An 11646-nucleotide genomic window follows, 5' to 3' on the forward strand; every position below is an offset into this window, starting at 1 on the left:
CCGTCAAAGTTCTGAGTAAGATCAGATATCTTAATTGATAGCCGGAGATCAGGCACCAAGGCTGCAAATTTGCTATGTTCGTCCTAGGAGGTACCGTGTTTCCGCGTGAGCGGTGATACTTGGCAACTGCATACATACATGTACCTATCTAGGTCCCGTTGAGTAAGAGACATATAAAGAGCTATCCATGATATCTACGTAAGTCTGGACTGTCTGGTAGCCACATGTTCTGGTGCCAGTAATTTCGAAGTAACTAGCGGTCAGCCTCACTTTCTCTCTGAGAGGCCAGCAAACGACTCTGCCCATCGTCCTTTATGTCCTTGAGCATCTCGCTCTGCAGCTGATGATGATGAGGCGAAGTAATATGTCTTAGCCAGCTCTCGGCGGTCTCAGATATATGGCTGCACTCATCATGAACGCAAAGCCGTTGTCGAATTTCCGAAGTGAGGTTTTCATTTATGCGAAGCAACGTATGATGGCAACCTCTTTGATGGCAGTCAAAAGAGTAGCACTCTGGCTCTTCTTTGCTCGTGTCACACGCTGATCGGAAAACGTCGTCCTGAGTCCAATCGCATCGTCCCTGGCGCCCTGCATACCAATGCTGTAGCCATGGGTTGGTACCATCAGAGCTGGGCGAGAAAGCCAAATGCTGCTTTACCTGATGCAAACGGGCCAGTGCCGAACACTGATCGCAGCGTGGCGCACGCGACTCAATGCCTAGATGACTGGAGAATCTGGCAAGTTCGCTCGCCACTCGAGGTTCTTGTGTGAGCTCCACGTCGATTCTGCGCCATTCGTGCCGCCATCGCCATTCAGGTCGGCCGTCCGGACGGTAGACAACTTCACCCTGAGATGTTCGTTCCCAGGTTGAAGCAGTGTTGGCAAGACTCCCCTGGTGCGTATATGTGATGGGTTGTTCCCGGGCCGGAAGCGTTTCCCAGCCAGTATGAACCTGGCAGTCCTCGCCGATCTCTAACCAGCCATGAATGATCTCCGCACCTGTCATCGACGAAGAAGTGGACGACGCAAAACCGGACACAAAATCTTCGTATTCGTTCTCGACCCGCCTGACTGATCCTGAAGCACTCCGGAAAGACTCACCCGAGAAGCCCTCAGCAGAGGCATTTCTGGAAAAGTCTGTAGGGATGATCGCTCTAAGTGAATTTGCGAATCCTGAAGGGGCATGTTTGCTTCCGAAAGGAGGATGGATGGCTGAGTCGGATGCCAAGTTGGAGAATGCCGTCTGTACGAGAGTCCTGCCAGAGTCGACAATTCTTTGACTTAGGCCAGCATTTGAAGATGCCATTCTCGCCGAACAGTGCAGACTTCAACTACATGTACCATTGGCGAACCTCTTCCAGTACCTGTCTATGTGGCGTTCGGTGCACCGCATCTGGTAGTCCGCAAAGCCAGGTCTGTAATCGAGGGAAGTTCGTCGACGGCGCATCGAGAATTCGATCCTGTGTCCACCGTCGAACCCACTACGGACGTCACGCCAAATCAGCCCGAGTATCCTAGCACTTCCAAGGATTATAGCAAATCGTATGCGTCAAGGCAACGGCCCGTTCCTACCCTGCCGTTCTCAAAAACCGATAGGCAAACCTGCCCGGTACACGGGCAGCGTTGGAAAACCGGGCAGTTACCACACTCGGCACTTAACACCAGATATGGCCCCACTTAGACGAAATATTCTGTATAGGTACCTTAGCAATAGCTAGACGGAGCCATATTACGACAATCATCTGCCGTCAGCGCCCTCTGACGTGGACACGCAATGACACAAGGTCATCGATCTACGGTACTCCGGGCACGGTAGAGGCTGTGTATGTAGGGTGTCGTATGTGTACACGAGATAGTCCCCGTGGCTACAGCAATCGCGAGGGCGGCGAGGGGCATTTTTTGGAGTACCATATTCACCAACCAGCATAATAAGGGACCGCCCATGTTCAAGAACAGGACCGGCAGCGTTCCCCGTACGCATCTGATGCCCTGTATGCATGGCTTTGCATGGAAGACATCGCGAGCGGATGTTGGTCCCTCGGTAGGTTAAGCGCGGGCGTTCGTGATTAAATGGTGATTAGTGATTACAGTATGCACCCCGGGTATATATGCAGGATGCTTGCCGCATGCACCCAGTTCTGACAATCTGACTTTGTGTTTGGGCAGAGGGCGCGAGTCTCAAGCGGCCCCGGGCTCGAAGAAGGCCGCCTGTGATAAAGAAGGCACCCAGCCGACGCTCGAGCTCTAGAAGATGTACCTAGGTATATCCTTCGGAGACACTTCCATTGCTCCCAAGACAAGGAGGCTGTACCTTATTCATTAACACATCAGTAAGTATGGAGAACTTCTAATAGAAACAGCGTGTGGAAGGCAATACGATGCTTCGACAAGTGAGGTGCAGACTGCAGTGTGTATGCACGGGCAATTAAGCAATGTTACCCACACGCCAGCTTGCGAAGCCAAAGTATAATACAAGCATGGCTAACGGGCTCCTCCTGGTAGGTAAGACCTGCATCATATTTGCGGGCGGGCCGATTCTACTGAGCACACGACCGCGCCCATACGCGAAGCGTAAAGTACAGTATGCGCGATGTCAGTTGTGCAGTATACTGTTCTCCTAGACCACGTGGCGAAACGTCACCAGATACTTATCGATCTCCGCAAGCGCATCTTCCACGCAGGCCCTACGCCAACCCTCACGCGCAGCGATCGCTTCAAGAGGGTTCTGGCCGTCTAGGTGCAAGACCAGCCGTGGGAAGAGTTCTTGCATATCTGGATCTCGTAACGAGCTTCTCAGTGCATGAATGAGCATCTTCTGCTGTTCGTCAGGCTCATGAGGATTCGTAATTAATACATGAACGTCGTCTTTCTCGCTGTTGTTTCCAATCTCTGAGGCCTGAGACCCGAGGCTAGTTCTCCGAGTGAGCTTGCTGAGCTGTGCTGCAGTCATTCGTTCGGAGCGAGATCCGACAACTTCATATTCAGCAGGTCCCGTTCGCGGCATTAAGAGATTGTCTCGAGCAGGCTGCGGTCGCTCTGATGTTTCGCTGCTCCTGAGTGTTGGCTGATCAAGAAGAGCTATCGGCAGTCTGAGCCAGCCAAAAGTTCTCAATTGGACGACGAAGTGATGGCGAACGAGATATGACAGGATCTCCATGTATGCATTTCGATGGTCTCTGCTGGGAATCAACAGCCCATACCTTATTGGCTTCCCACTCAAAACTTTGAGCATGTTAAGCAAGGTCGGTAGAGTCGGGAACTGCCTATGGTACTCGCTGATGTGTTTCTGAATATCGTTGATGGGCGCCGTACGGGCCACGACATATGTGTTACGCTGGTGTAGAGGTGAAATCACCTTCGCTTTTCGCCACGTTATCAGATGTGATGCAAGATAAAGAATATCGTCAATAGGCATGCCGATATAGGCGGCATTCTTTTGCAAATTCTTTGTTGGCGTATATTCCCGAATGAATGTTGCCAGGGGAGAGGCGTCAGGATGCGATAACTCGCGGAGAAGATCTTCCTTGCTGTCAAGAAGCAAGATAGCAGACAGAGGATCCAATCTCGTTGCACGCGTCTCTTGGTTCTTGGTGTCGCGCATGCATAAGGACAACTCTATGCCATCCAGTTGGACAACTGCTGCCTCGCCTTGGACGATACGATCAAAAGTCTCGTTCAGGGCCCGAGCCAGCTCACTACTTTTGACCAACTCCAACCAGGACCTCGCGTCAGCTTGCCTCGCCTTCATTCCTAACACCGACAGTTTCTGTTCCGTCACATAGTTTGACACCTTTTGGCAGTAATGTAGGGCTCGGTTCAGCCTCTCAACCACCTCGTGATAAGCTGCGCGGACTTGCGCTTGTGATTGCGGGCTACTTCCACGAAGCACAAATACCACGTGGAACATTGCCATGCTGCCATCTGCGTTCGGATCCGAGCCTGTCGACGAGGCCGTCTGCATGGACGTGCCAAAGCCAGGGTCGGCCGTTGATCCAAAGCTGTCCGCCAATGTCTCACGTCGTTTGCCTGAAAGTTTCGGCGAAGTCGTTGTAGCAATGCTGTCCAGATCCAGGCCGACCATATCTGTGCCATCTTTGCTGGCGGACCTGGCAATCTCGGACGACCAGTCGCCGTTCTCGTGCGCATAGACCGGGTGACCAACAAAGACCAAGCCGTCTAGGTTGATCTCGAATTTCTTGCCGTCGCTCCAACGGCCAGGAGACAGCACTTTCTCGAGACTCTCGACAGAACGACCGAACAGCGTCTGCCCCTTTCGTGCAGCACCTCCGTCGAGGTTCTGTCTAGCTTCATCGGGAACAACTACAGGGACGAACACGCCAGAGGGCTGCTCTCCATCCTCATGCTCGTCCTCGTCGCTGTCGGTGTCAGTGTCAGTGTCAGTGTCAGAGCCCACCGTGCAGCCACGACGCTGCGGGGCATAGTCTGGTTCTTGGGGGCAATGGAAGACCAGACGTGGTCCCGGACGAGTACGAGTGATAAGCAATATGGCGACAAGGCCACTGGCCGGCATCGTCAACCCAGATGTGTAGCATAGAACTGCCGCATGGAGCAGTTGTTGGAGGTATGTCGAGTAGGTACCTGATTCTTGTAACGCATACTGTACTGTCCAGGTACTGGGCGATGTGATTGGACTACTGGACTGGGGCGTCTCCACAATAGCAAAGCTTACATGTACTTACACTATTCTTACTGTCAAGATATCCGAGCGTGGTGGACCGGAGCTCGCTCAACATCATTATCATTACCAGTTTCACCTCTCTGACCTTGTGCGCCTGTACATCAATAACCTACCTAGGTACCTTACAGTACCCTTCCCGCCTTCAGTGACCGCACCGCAGCACGCCTCCATCGCTCTATCGCTCCTGCCCTCCGACCGACCCTCACCGCCGCCGCCATGTCGACCGACAAGCCGCTTCCCTTCATATATCAATTCGCGGCCGGTGCAGTGGCTGGTGTCTCGGAGATTCTAGTCATGTACCCACTGGACGTGGTCAAGACGAGAGTGTAGGCACTGGCTATGGTCCCAAGCTGCACGAGTATGTCTAACGCGAGGTGCGCAGGCAAATCCAAGGTCGGGTGCCTGTGCCAGGCCAGGACTTCTACACTGGCATGGGCGACTGCTTCAAGAAGATTGTGGCCAACGAAGGGTATGTCATTGGCGCTTTTGGAAGGGAGCATGCGTGGAAGATGCGAGAGCAAATGAGACAGCAGTGTTTGTTAAGGATCTGATTTCGTGCAGCTTCTCGCGCCTGTATCGCGGCATCTCAGCGCCCATTCTGATGGAAGCCCCGAAGCGTGCAACCAAGTTCGCGGCCAATGACGAATGGGGCAAGTTCTACAGGAACTTGTTCGGCGTGGCCAAGATGAACCAGTCCTTGTCAATCCTGACTGGCGCATCGGCAGGAGCGACGGAGGCTTTCGTGGTAGTGCCATTCGAGCTCGTGAAGATTCGGCTACAAGGTGAGGAGGCCTCATCTACTCGGTCGCTATTCACGCCATCTCGCTAGCACCAGCATATTGACAATGCAACAGATAGAGCACAAGCCGCCAAGTACAACGGCATGATTGACTGTGTAACGAAAATCATCCGCAACGAGGGCCCGCTTACGCTCTACCAAGGTCTCGAATCTACAATGTGGCGTCATATCCTCTGGAACAGCGGCTACTTTGGCTGTATCTTTCAAGTGCGAGCCCTGCTGCCTGCCAACCCCAGCGGCGATAAATCCATCCAGATGCGTAACGATCTGTTGTCAGGCTCCATCGGAGGCACTGTGGGCACCATTCTCAACACACCTATGGATGTGGTCAAGAGCAGAATTCAGAACAGCACAAAGGTGGTTGGTGGAGTACCAAAGTATAACTGGGCATGGCCAGCGCTGGGCACGGTTGCGAAGGAGGAAGGGTTTGCTGCACTTTACAAGGGCTTTTTGCCGAAGGTGTTGAGACTCGGCCCAGGAGGTGGGATCCTGCTGGTAGTCTTCACAGGCGTAATGGACTTTTTCAGGACTCTGCAATGATGATGCCAAAATAGATGTCGGCGCTTCGGAAATCAGCACCTTCGTCGTATCTATACATATTGACGATTCATTTTGCCGCTGGCGGGCGGAACATTAACTGCAGCGCTCGAGTGGAGCAGACCCGTCGGTATGTACCGATCATAGTTCTATGCGACTTTCCACAGCAAACATGATCCATCTTTACGAGTGAGTAGTGGTGGTGGTGGTTTGCTGTGGTTACCTCTTTCGCACTCCCAATGCATCCATGGTCCCTCGGCAAGAGCGCGCGCTCTCTCTCTCTCTCTCTCTCTCTCTCTTCCCCCCAATGATGTGAAGCCATCACCAAGAAGGTATTAAGTACTCACATAGGTAGTGAAATATCTGACAATTGCTGCTATTTAGCACTCCGCAAATACGAAAGTCTCACGCTGCAACGTACAGTAGCTACCTCCTACGGGAGGAAATGACTTTATATCGAAGCTCTTAGCGCCGTGCCTAATGTGATGGATGCCTTAGTGGATACTGATAAAAAGGCGCTAATGCCTTCGCTTAAGACTACCTAGTCTACTTCCTTCTTGTTCACGGACGGCACAGTATAGATGAGTGAAGCAGGCCGCTGAGCGGGGTCAGTGAAGCTCAATTGGGAAGTGGTCGCTATTTCACATTCAACAATTGGAAGCCAAGTGAGAAGCGAATGATGTGCTGGTTGCTTTAGGTTAACATGAATAGCCATTGTAGTTTAGCTCTGTTTCACGACGAATCACGAGTACATGCTACCCTGAATCAGCGCAGGCACCCCAACGCAATTCGGCCAGGGCGGTTATTACCTTGGCGGTCTATATAGACCAGACCTCTTTCATTCCAATGATTCCATGTGTGCGGCCCGCTTCAAACATGAGATGTCGCCACGAAACTTGACGGTATTGTAGCATGTGGTCTGCTGTACAAGGTGCTGAGGTCTTGTGTGCCTGCGACGTCGTGTGCGTATAATACAGCTGGTCAAGGTGGGAACTGGGAAACATATGTGTGCCAAGAGTAGTGAGTCTCGTATCCGCGGAGGTTCAAATTTCATAGGTGGCCAGAGACAAGGCGGCGCTAGTTCCACTCAGCCGCGCGGTCAGTCGGTGATTGTGCGTGTCCGTAGCCAACTAGCCAACCTCCTCACCGAATCGTCCTCTGCTCAAGTGTCTTCCAAGTTCCCCTTTCCAAGTACGTCACGTCTGGAGTATATTCTTTGACCACCACTCTTTCGCCCCCTTCGCTGGGTCTTCCTCTCATTTTTGCAACATTCTTTTCCTACTACAGCATAACAATCGCTCCCAGACAAGTCTGGACCTAGTGTACAATCGTTTGTATTCCGGTGTGGTTTTCGGGGAGAACGGATAACAGTCACGGGTACATACATTCACCGAGGTTACACAACTATTCTGGACCTTTGCCTGCGAATCAACGGCGCGCCAGCGACGACGAAAGCTTTGGGGGTACGGCACGCCTAGTATTGGAGAAATAGCAACTCCTCGCAGTATTCGCCACGACAGACAGAAGAGGCTCCTGCATTAAGCCATGTCTACAACAGATACAACCACAAGTTCCAACCAAGATAATACATCTGGCCTTAATGGTGCCCTCAGTGGCCTAGGAGATGGAATACACGTTTCGTCCGGCGCGATCGCCGCCATTGTCATCCTCCTTGTCCTGGCCCTGATCGGCTTGATCGTCGCGTGCGCATATGCTTTTGGAGGTTTCAAGCGGTGCTGCTCGTGCTGCGGCCGGAACAATAGTAGAAAGAAGCGTTTGTCTCAGCTCCCTGTGTACAGCGACAGGGGATACTTGGATGAAAGGGACAAACTCCCGGCCTGGAATGCTAGTTTGGCTCGCGGGACAGAGGTGCAAGGCTTATCAAGGATGGCGAGTGTCAAGCAAGGAATATTCGGACGCAAGAGAGCGTCGGACGGGCATTCGATGCTCCTGGATAACAACAGTCCATACAACAGCGCGAGGAATTCTCAACTGACGACACACTCGCAACTGGCGAGCCCAGGTATGGCGACTCCGTATATGATGGAAAGCAGTGAACAAAAATCGAGATTCAGTATATGGAAGGAGCAGCAGCGTTAGTCTGTTTCTGGTCTGTGGCGATCTAATGCATCGTATGGGAGTTCTGGGGGAAATCAATGTACATACTGGGACGGCCATGGAGAAGAATGTGAGGCGCCTACCTACTACCAACGAACATGGGTATAGTACGTGCATTTGTACATAGAGACGACGATAGCCCGCATGTATGCCAACAAGGGGTTCTTCAGCTGACTGTCGAGACACTGCTCGAGGCAGAGATGAGCGGACATACAGAAGCAACATGGCTGGAGCGGCAGTCTAGGTAATGCTGCGCTGCGAAACGCCGGGAAGTACATGTGCATGTAGGACGACGGGAGCTTCTTCCCACCTGAGGTGCCCAGGCAATTCACAAGGAGGCCTGAGCAAGAGACTGACTGCATTCCTCCTGACAATTTGCGTGTCCATCTCTTTGTTGTGTTGAATCCCAAAAGACGGTCCTGGCCTGGTCGAATCCGCCAAGACTGCTGGTGCTGCAAGTAGGTCTCTGGTACCTGTGACCTTCAGCCTGCCTCACCCATTATCACAAGCGCGTCGTTCTCACCAGGTGACAGACCAACTGACTGACCGACCCGCCGAGCTGGCTGCGCTGACGGATCGACGGACTGCTTGCCTGCTTGCTTGCGTGCATGCTTCATTCATCGCCGCTCTGCTACCTTCACCTTTCTCGACCAGCAGATTGCGCTGCCGTGGCGAAGTGCGACCGGCTTCCAGTTCTCTGCCTCTGTCTCTGACGTACCTCCTACACGATTGACTCTCGAGACACACTCGGCCGCGAGCTGTGATACCTTACCGACTTCTTCCCTCACATCACCTACCTTGCGCTCGCCTTTCCCGGTCTGCGCCTACCTACCCGCCCACCTACCTGCTCTCGTCCCACCGCCTCCATCTCCGCCCACAGCGTCTACACCCCTACCATAATTCCGTTTAGCGCCGGAGAAGCAAGGCATAGACCTCGCCCCGCATTGGTATTGCTACGAGCACAAGACGAGCCAGTGAACAACACAGCGCGAGGACACACGCTCTCGCTCAGCCAGCAGACAGCGAGCTTCCCGCGTAGCGAGGTCATAGCGGAAGCCTCTCGGGAAGATGGTGGAAGCTGCAGATGGCGGTAGCCAGCCCACCTGGAAGTTCACACAGTAAGTGCCATTTTCTCCAATGTCACTGCATGGATAGCGCAGGGCTGGGCCTTCCTCGCCCGGCCATGAGATAGAAGACCACGACGCAGCACTACTGTACCATTCGCACGATACACGCCCTCAAGGAAAGCCTCATTGCTATTGCAGCATGTTCTCAGGCATACGTGCATCTCTGCTGGGCGACCGCACCAATTCCCGCCGAGAAGACCAGCAGCAGCAGACGCTCGCCCTTCGCCATCACCCAGATACATCCGTGTCAGTGGTGGATTGCGTTATGGATGATGAGGACGAGGACCACGACTGGGAAAACATTGGCGTTCAGCGACAGCACCATCTCGAGCTCCCTGACCTGGACTCCAGCGACTGCGATTACGATGATCCCCAATACCGAGCTGACCAGAACAACCTTCCCGTGGCCGAACACGTCTGGCGCTTCGCACAGTGTGCCTGTCTTTGCCCGCACACTATATACGCTCATCGTCTCAAACTTTGAGCAGAACTTGTAGACTGACCACATTGTGACAGGTGCTTTGGCGATAAAGGCGATGTTGAGGATATCACAGAAGCCGATATAATCTCAACTGTCGAATTCGATCAAACGGGAAACTACCTCGCTACGGGTGATAAAGGCGGACGAGTAGTTCTGTTCGAGCGAAACGAGACCAAAAAGACATGCGAATATAAGTTCCACACGGAGTTTCAGTCTCATGAACCCGAATTCGACTATCTAAAATCACTGGAGATCGAAGAGAAGATCAACAAGATCAAATGGTGCCGGAGACAGAACGCATCTCATTACTTGCTCTCGACGAATGACAAGACCATCAAGCTCTGGAAAGTGTTTGAAAAATCGCTGAAGGTCGTGGCCGAGAACAACCTGTCGAGTGAGCTCACGCCGGCCGGTACAGGCAACGCGAATGGTGGTGGACCCGTCCGCTATCCAAACAAGGCATACAAGAGCGCTTCGGAGCTCAAGTTCCCGCGCATGACACATCACGACACAGTGGTTGCTGCTGTGCCCCGGAGAGTGTATGCCAATGCACATGCATATCACATTAACAGCATCTCGGTGAACAGCGATGGCGAGACATTCATCAGCTCTGACGACTTACGGATAAACCTATGGAACCTGAACATTCAGGACCAGAGCTTCAACATCGTGGACATCAAGCCCGCTAACATGGAGGAGCTTACGGAGGTGATCACAGCTGCCGAGTTCCACCCGGTGAGCTGCAATTGGTTCATGTACGCCTCCAGCAAAGGTACCATCAAGCTGGCAGATATGCGACAGAGAGCTCTCTGTGATGAACATGCAAAGCGTAAGGTTCATCCTGATCAGAGTTGGGTGTAAGGACTAACGAAGCATCAGAGTTTGAGCAAGAAGAAGATCCTTCATCAAGATCTTTCTTCTCGGAGATCATTTCCAGTATCTCCGATGTGCGTTTCTCCCATGACGGCCGATATATTCTCTCGCGCGACTACTTGACGGTCAAGATTTGGGATGTCAATATGGAGCGACAACCGGTCAAGACTATTCCGATTCATGAGCATCTGCGGCCCAGACTATGTGACACATACGAGAATGACAGCATTTTTGACAAGTTCGAGGTCGTGTTCTCGGGCGATGCCAAGAACGTCATGACGGGATCCTACAACAACAACTTCATGATCTACCCATCAGAAGAAGGCAAGGACACTGAAGTCGTGCTGCAGGCTGACAAGAGTGCGTTCAAGGCGAAGAAGGTCGGCATTCCAACGCCAATGAACAATGGTGGGGCGGGCGCAAAGGATGGCAAGAAGGGGTCTCGAGCGAGCAGTCCTGTGGGCGGAGCGCAGAGAATGCGAAAGGAAACAGACGCGGATCAGATTGACTTCAACAAGAAGATCCTGCACATGTCCTGGCATCCACAGGAAGACAGCATCGCTATTGCGGCGACGAACAATGTGAGTATATGGCAATTCTCCTAGCAGTGCCCAGGTTTGTTGCTGACCCAATTGCAGCTGTTCGTCTTCTCGGCTTTGTAGACCGCGTGGTGCGGGACTGGCGCAGAGGCTGCGATAGTGTGATGATGCGAGATTGCGAGCGGATTAAGGGATTGAGTGTCTGAGATTGAGCGCAACTACAGGCCACGTGGTCGCTACTTGACAGGCGGATGCTTCGGTAACAGGCAGGCTTGAGAAGGGCGGCGAAGGGAGTTCGCCGGAGCATAGGATGGATGGCCCGACGGACAGAGACAGCACAGCAAAGCAAATCAACGAAGACGTACCTTAGAAAGCAAGTCGTATATGCGCACGTGACACGCACCGAAAGATGATGTAAGCAGTTTTGGCTTGCACTTGAGCGGTTTCCAGAGTTAGGTAAGCTGATGGTAGAC

At 52.8% G+C, this 11646-nt stretch overlaps 5 protein-coding genes across 5 annotated transcripts; 3 read left to right on the forward strand and 2 right to left on the reverse strand.

Moving 5' to 3' along the window:
• Positions 1-253: 253 nt before the first annotated feature.
• On the reverse strand, positions 254-1306 carry SEPMUDRAFT_104531 (uncharacterized protein; the record flags this gene model as incomplete). The annotated part of the gene is made up of 1 exon (XM_016900544.1): positions 254-1306. One exon carries the CDS (start codon positions 1304-1306, stop codon positions 254-256), a length of 1053 nt encoding a protein of 350 aa, XP_016765373.1.
• Positions 1307-2414: 1108 nt separating this feature from the next.
• SEPMUDRAFT_160557 (UPF0171-domain-containing protein) lies at positions 2415-4531 on the reverse strand (the record flags this gene model as incomplete). The annotated part of the gene is made up of 1 exon (XM_016907898.1): positions 2415-4531. The coding sequence occupies one exon, from the start codon at positions 4529-4531 to the stop codon at positions 2618-2620; it is 1914 nt and encodes a 637-aa protein (XP_016765374.1). The 3' UTR covers positions 2415-2617.
• A 239-nt stretch (positions 4532-4770) lies between these two features.
• On the forward strand, positions 4771-6295 carry SEPMUDRAFT_146331 (mitochondrial carrier). The gene is made up of 4 exons (XM_016903581.1): positions 4771-5025; positions 5082-5168; positions 5261-5481; positions 5554-6295. The coding sequence occupies exons 1-4, from the start codon at positions 4916-4918 to the stop codon at positions 6036-6038; spliced, it is 903 nt and encodes a 300-aa protein (XP_016765375.1). The 5' UTR covers positions 4771-4915; the 3' UTR covers positions 6039-6295.
• Positions 6296-7230: 935 nt separating this feature from the next.
• Positions 7231-8324, forward strand: SEPMUDRAFT_146332 (uncharacterized protein). The gene has a single exon (XM_016903582.1). The coding sequence runs from the start codon at positions 7581-7583 to the stop codon at positions 8133-8135; it is 555 nt and encodes a 184-aa protein (XP_016765376.1). The 5' UTR covers positions 7231-7580; the 3' UTR covers positions 8136-8324.
• Positions 8325-8664: 340 nt separating this feature from the next.
• Positions 8665-11548, forward strand: SEPMUDRAFT_146333 (protein phosphatase PP2A regulatory subunit B). Its single transcript, XM_016903583.1, has 4 exons — positions 8665-9271; positions 9797-10590; positions 10641-11215; positions 11273-11548. Exons 1-4 carry the CDS (start codon positions 9222-9224, stop codon positions 11294-11296), a joined length of 1443 nt encoding a protein of 480 aa, XP_016765377.1. The 5' UTR covers positions 8665-9221; the 3' UTR covers positions 11297-11548.
• Positions 11549-11646: the final 98 nt, after the last annotated feature.

This window comes from Sphaerulina musiva, assembly GCF_000320565.1.
Source record: "Sphaerulina musiva SO2202 unplaced genomic scaffold SEPMUscaffold_1, whole genome shotgun sequence".
NCBI lineage: Eukaryota > Fungi > Ascomycota > Dothideomycetes > Mycosphaerellales > Mycosphaerellaceae > Sphaerulina > Sphaerulina musiva.

Bases quoted from the DNA above. Each gene is read 5' to 3' on its own strand.
- SEPMUDRAFT_146332 (XM_016903582.1), top strand. From the start codon at position 7,581: ATGTCTACAACAGATACAACCACAAGTTCCAACCAAGATAATACATCT.
- SEPMUDRAFT_146331 (XM_016903581.1), top strand. From the start codon at position 4,916: ATGTCGACCGACAAGCCGCTTCCCTTCATATATCAATTCGCGGCCGGT. The intron at 5,169-5,260 runs GTATGTCATTGG...GATTTCGTGCAG, and splicing joins AAGATTGTGGCCAACGAAGG to CTTCTCGCGCCTGTATCGCG. The intron at 5,482-5,553 runs GTGAGGAGGCCT...ACAATGCAACAG, and splicing joins CGTGAAGATTCGGCTACAAG to ATAGAGCACAAGCCGCCAAG.
- SEPMUDRAFT_146333 (XM_016903583.1), top strand. From the start codon at position 9,222: ATGGTGGAAGCTGCAGATGGCGGTAGCCAGCCCACCTGGAAGTTCACA. The intron at 9,272-9,796 runs GTAAGTGCCATT...ACATTGTGACAG, and splicing joins CCCACCTGGAAGTTCACACA to GTGCTTTGGCGATAAAGGCG. The intron at 11,216-11,272 runs GTGAGTATATGG...ACCCAATTGCAG, and splicing joins CTATTGCGGCGACGAACAAT to CTGTTCGTCTTCTCGGCTTT.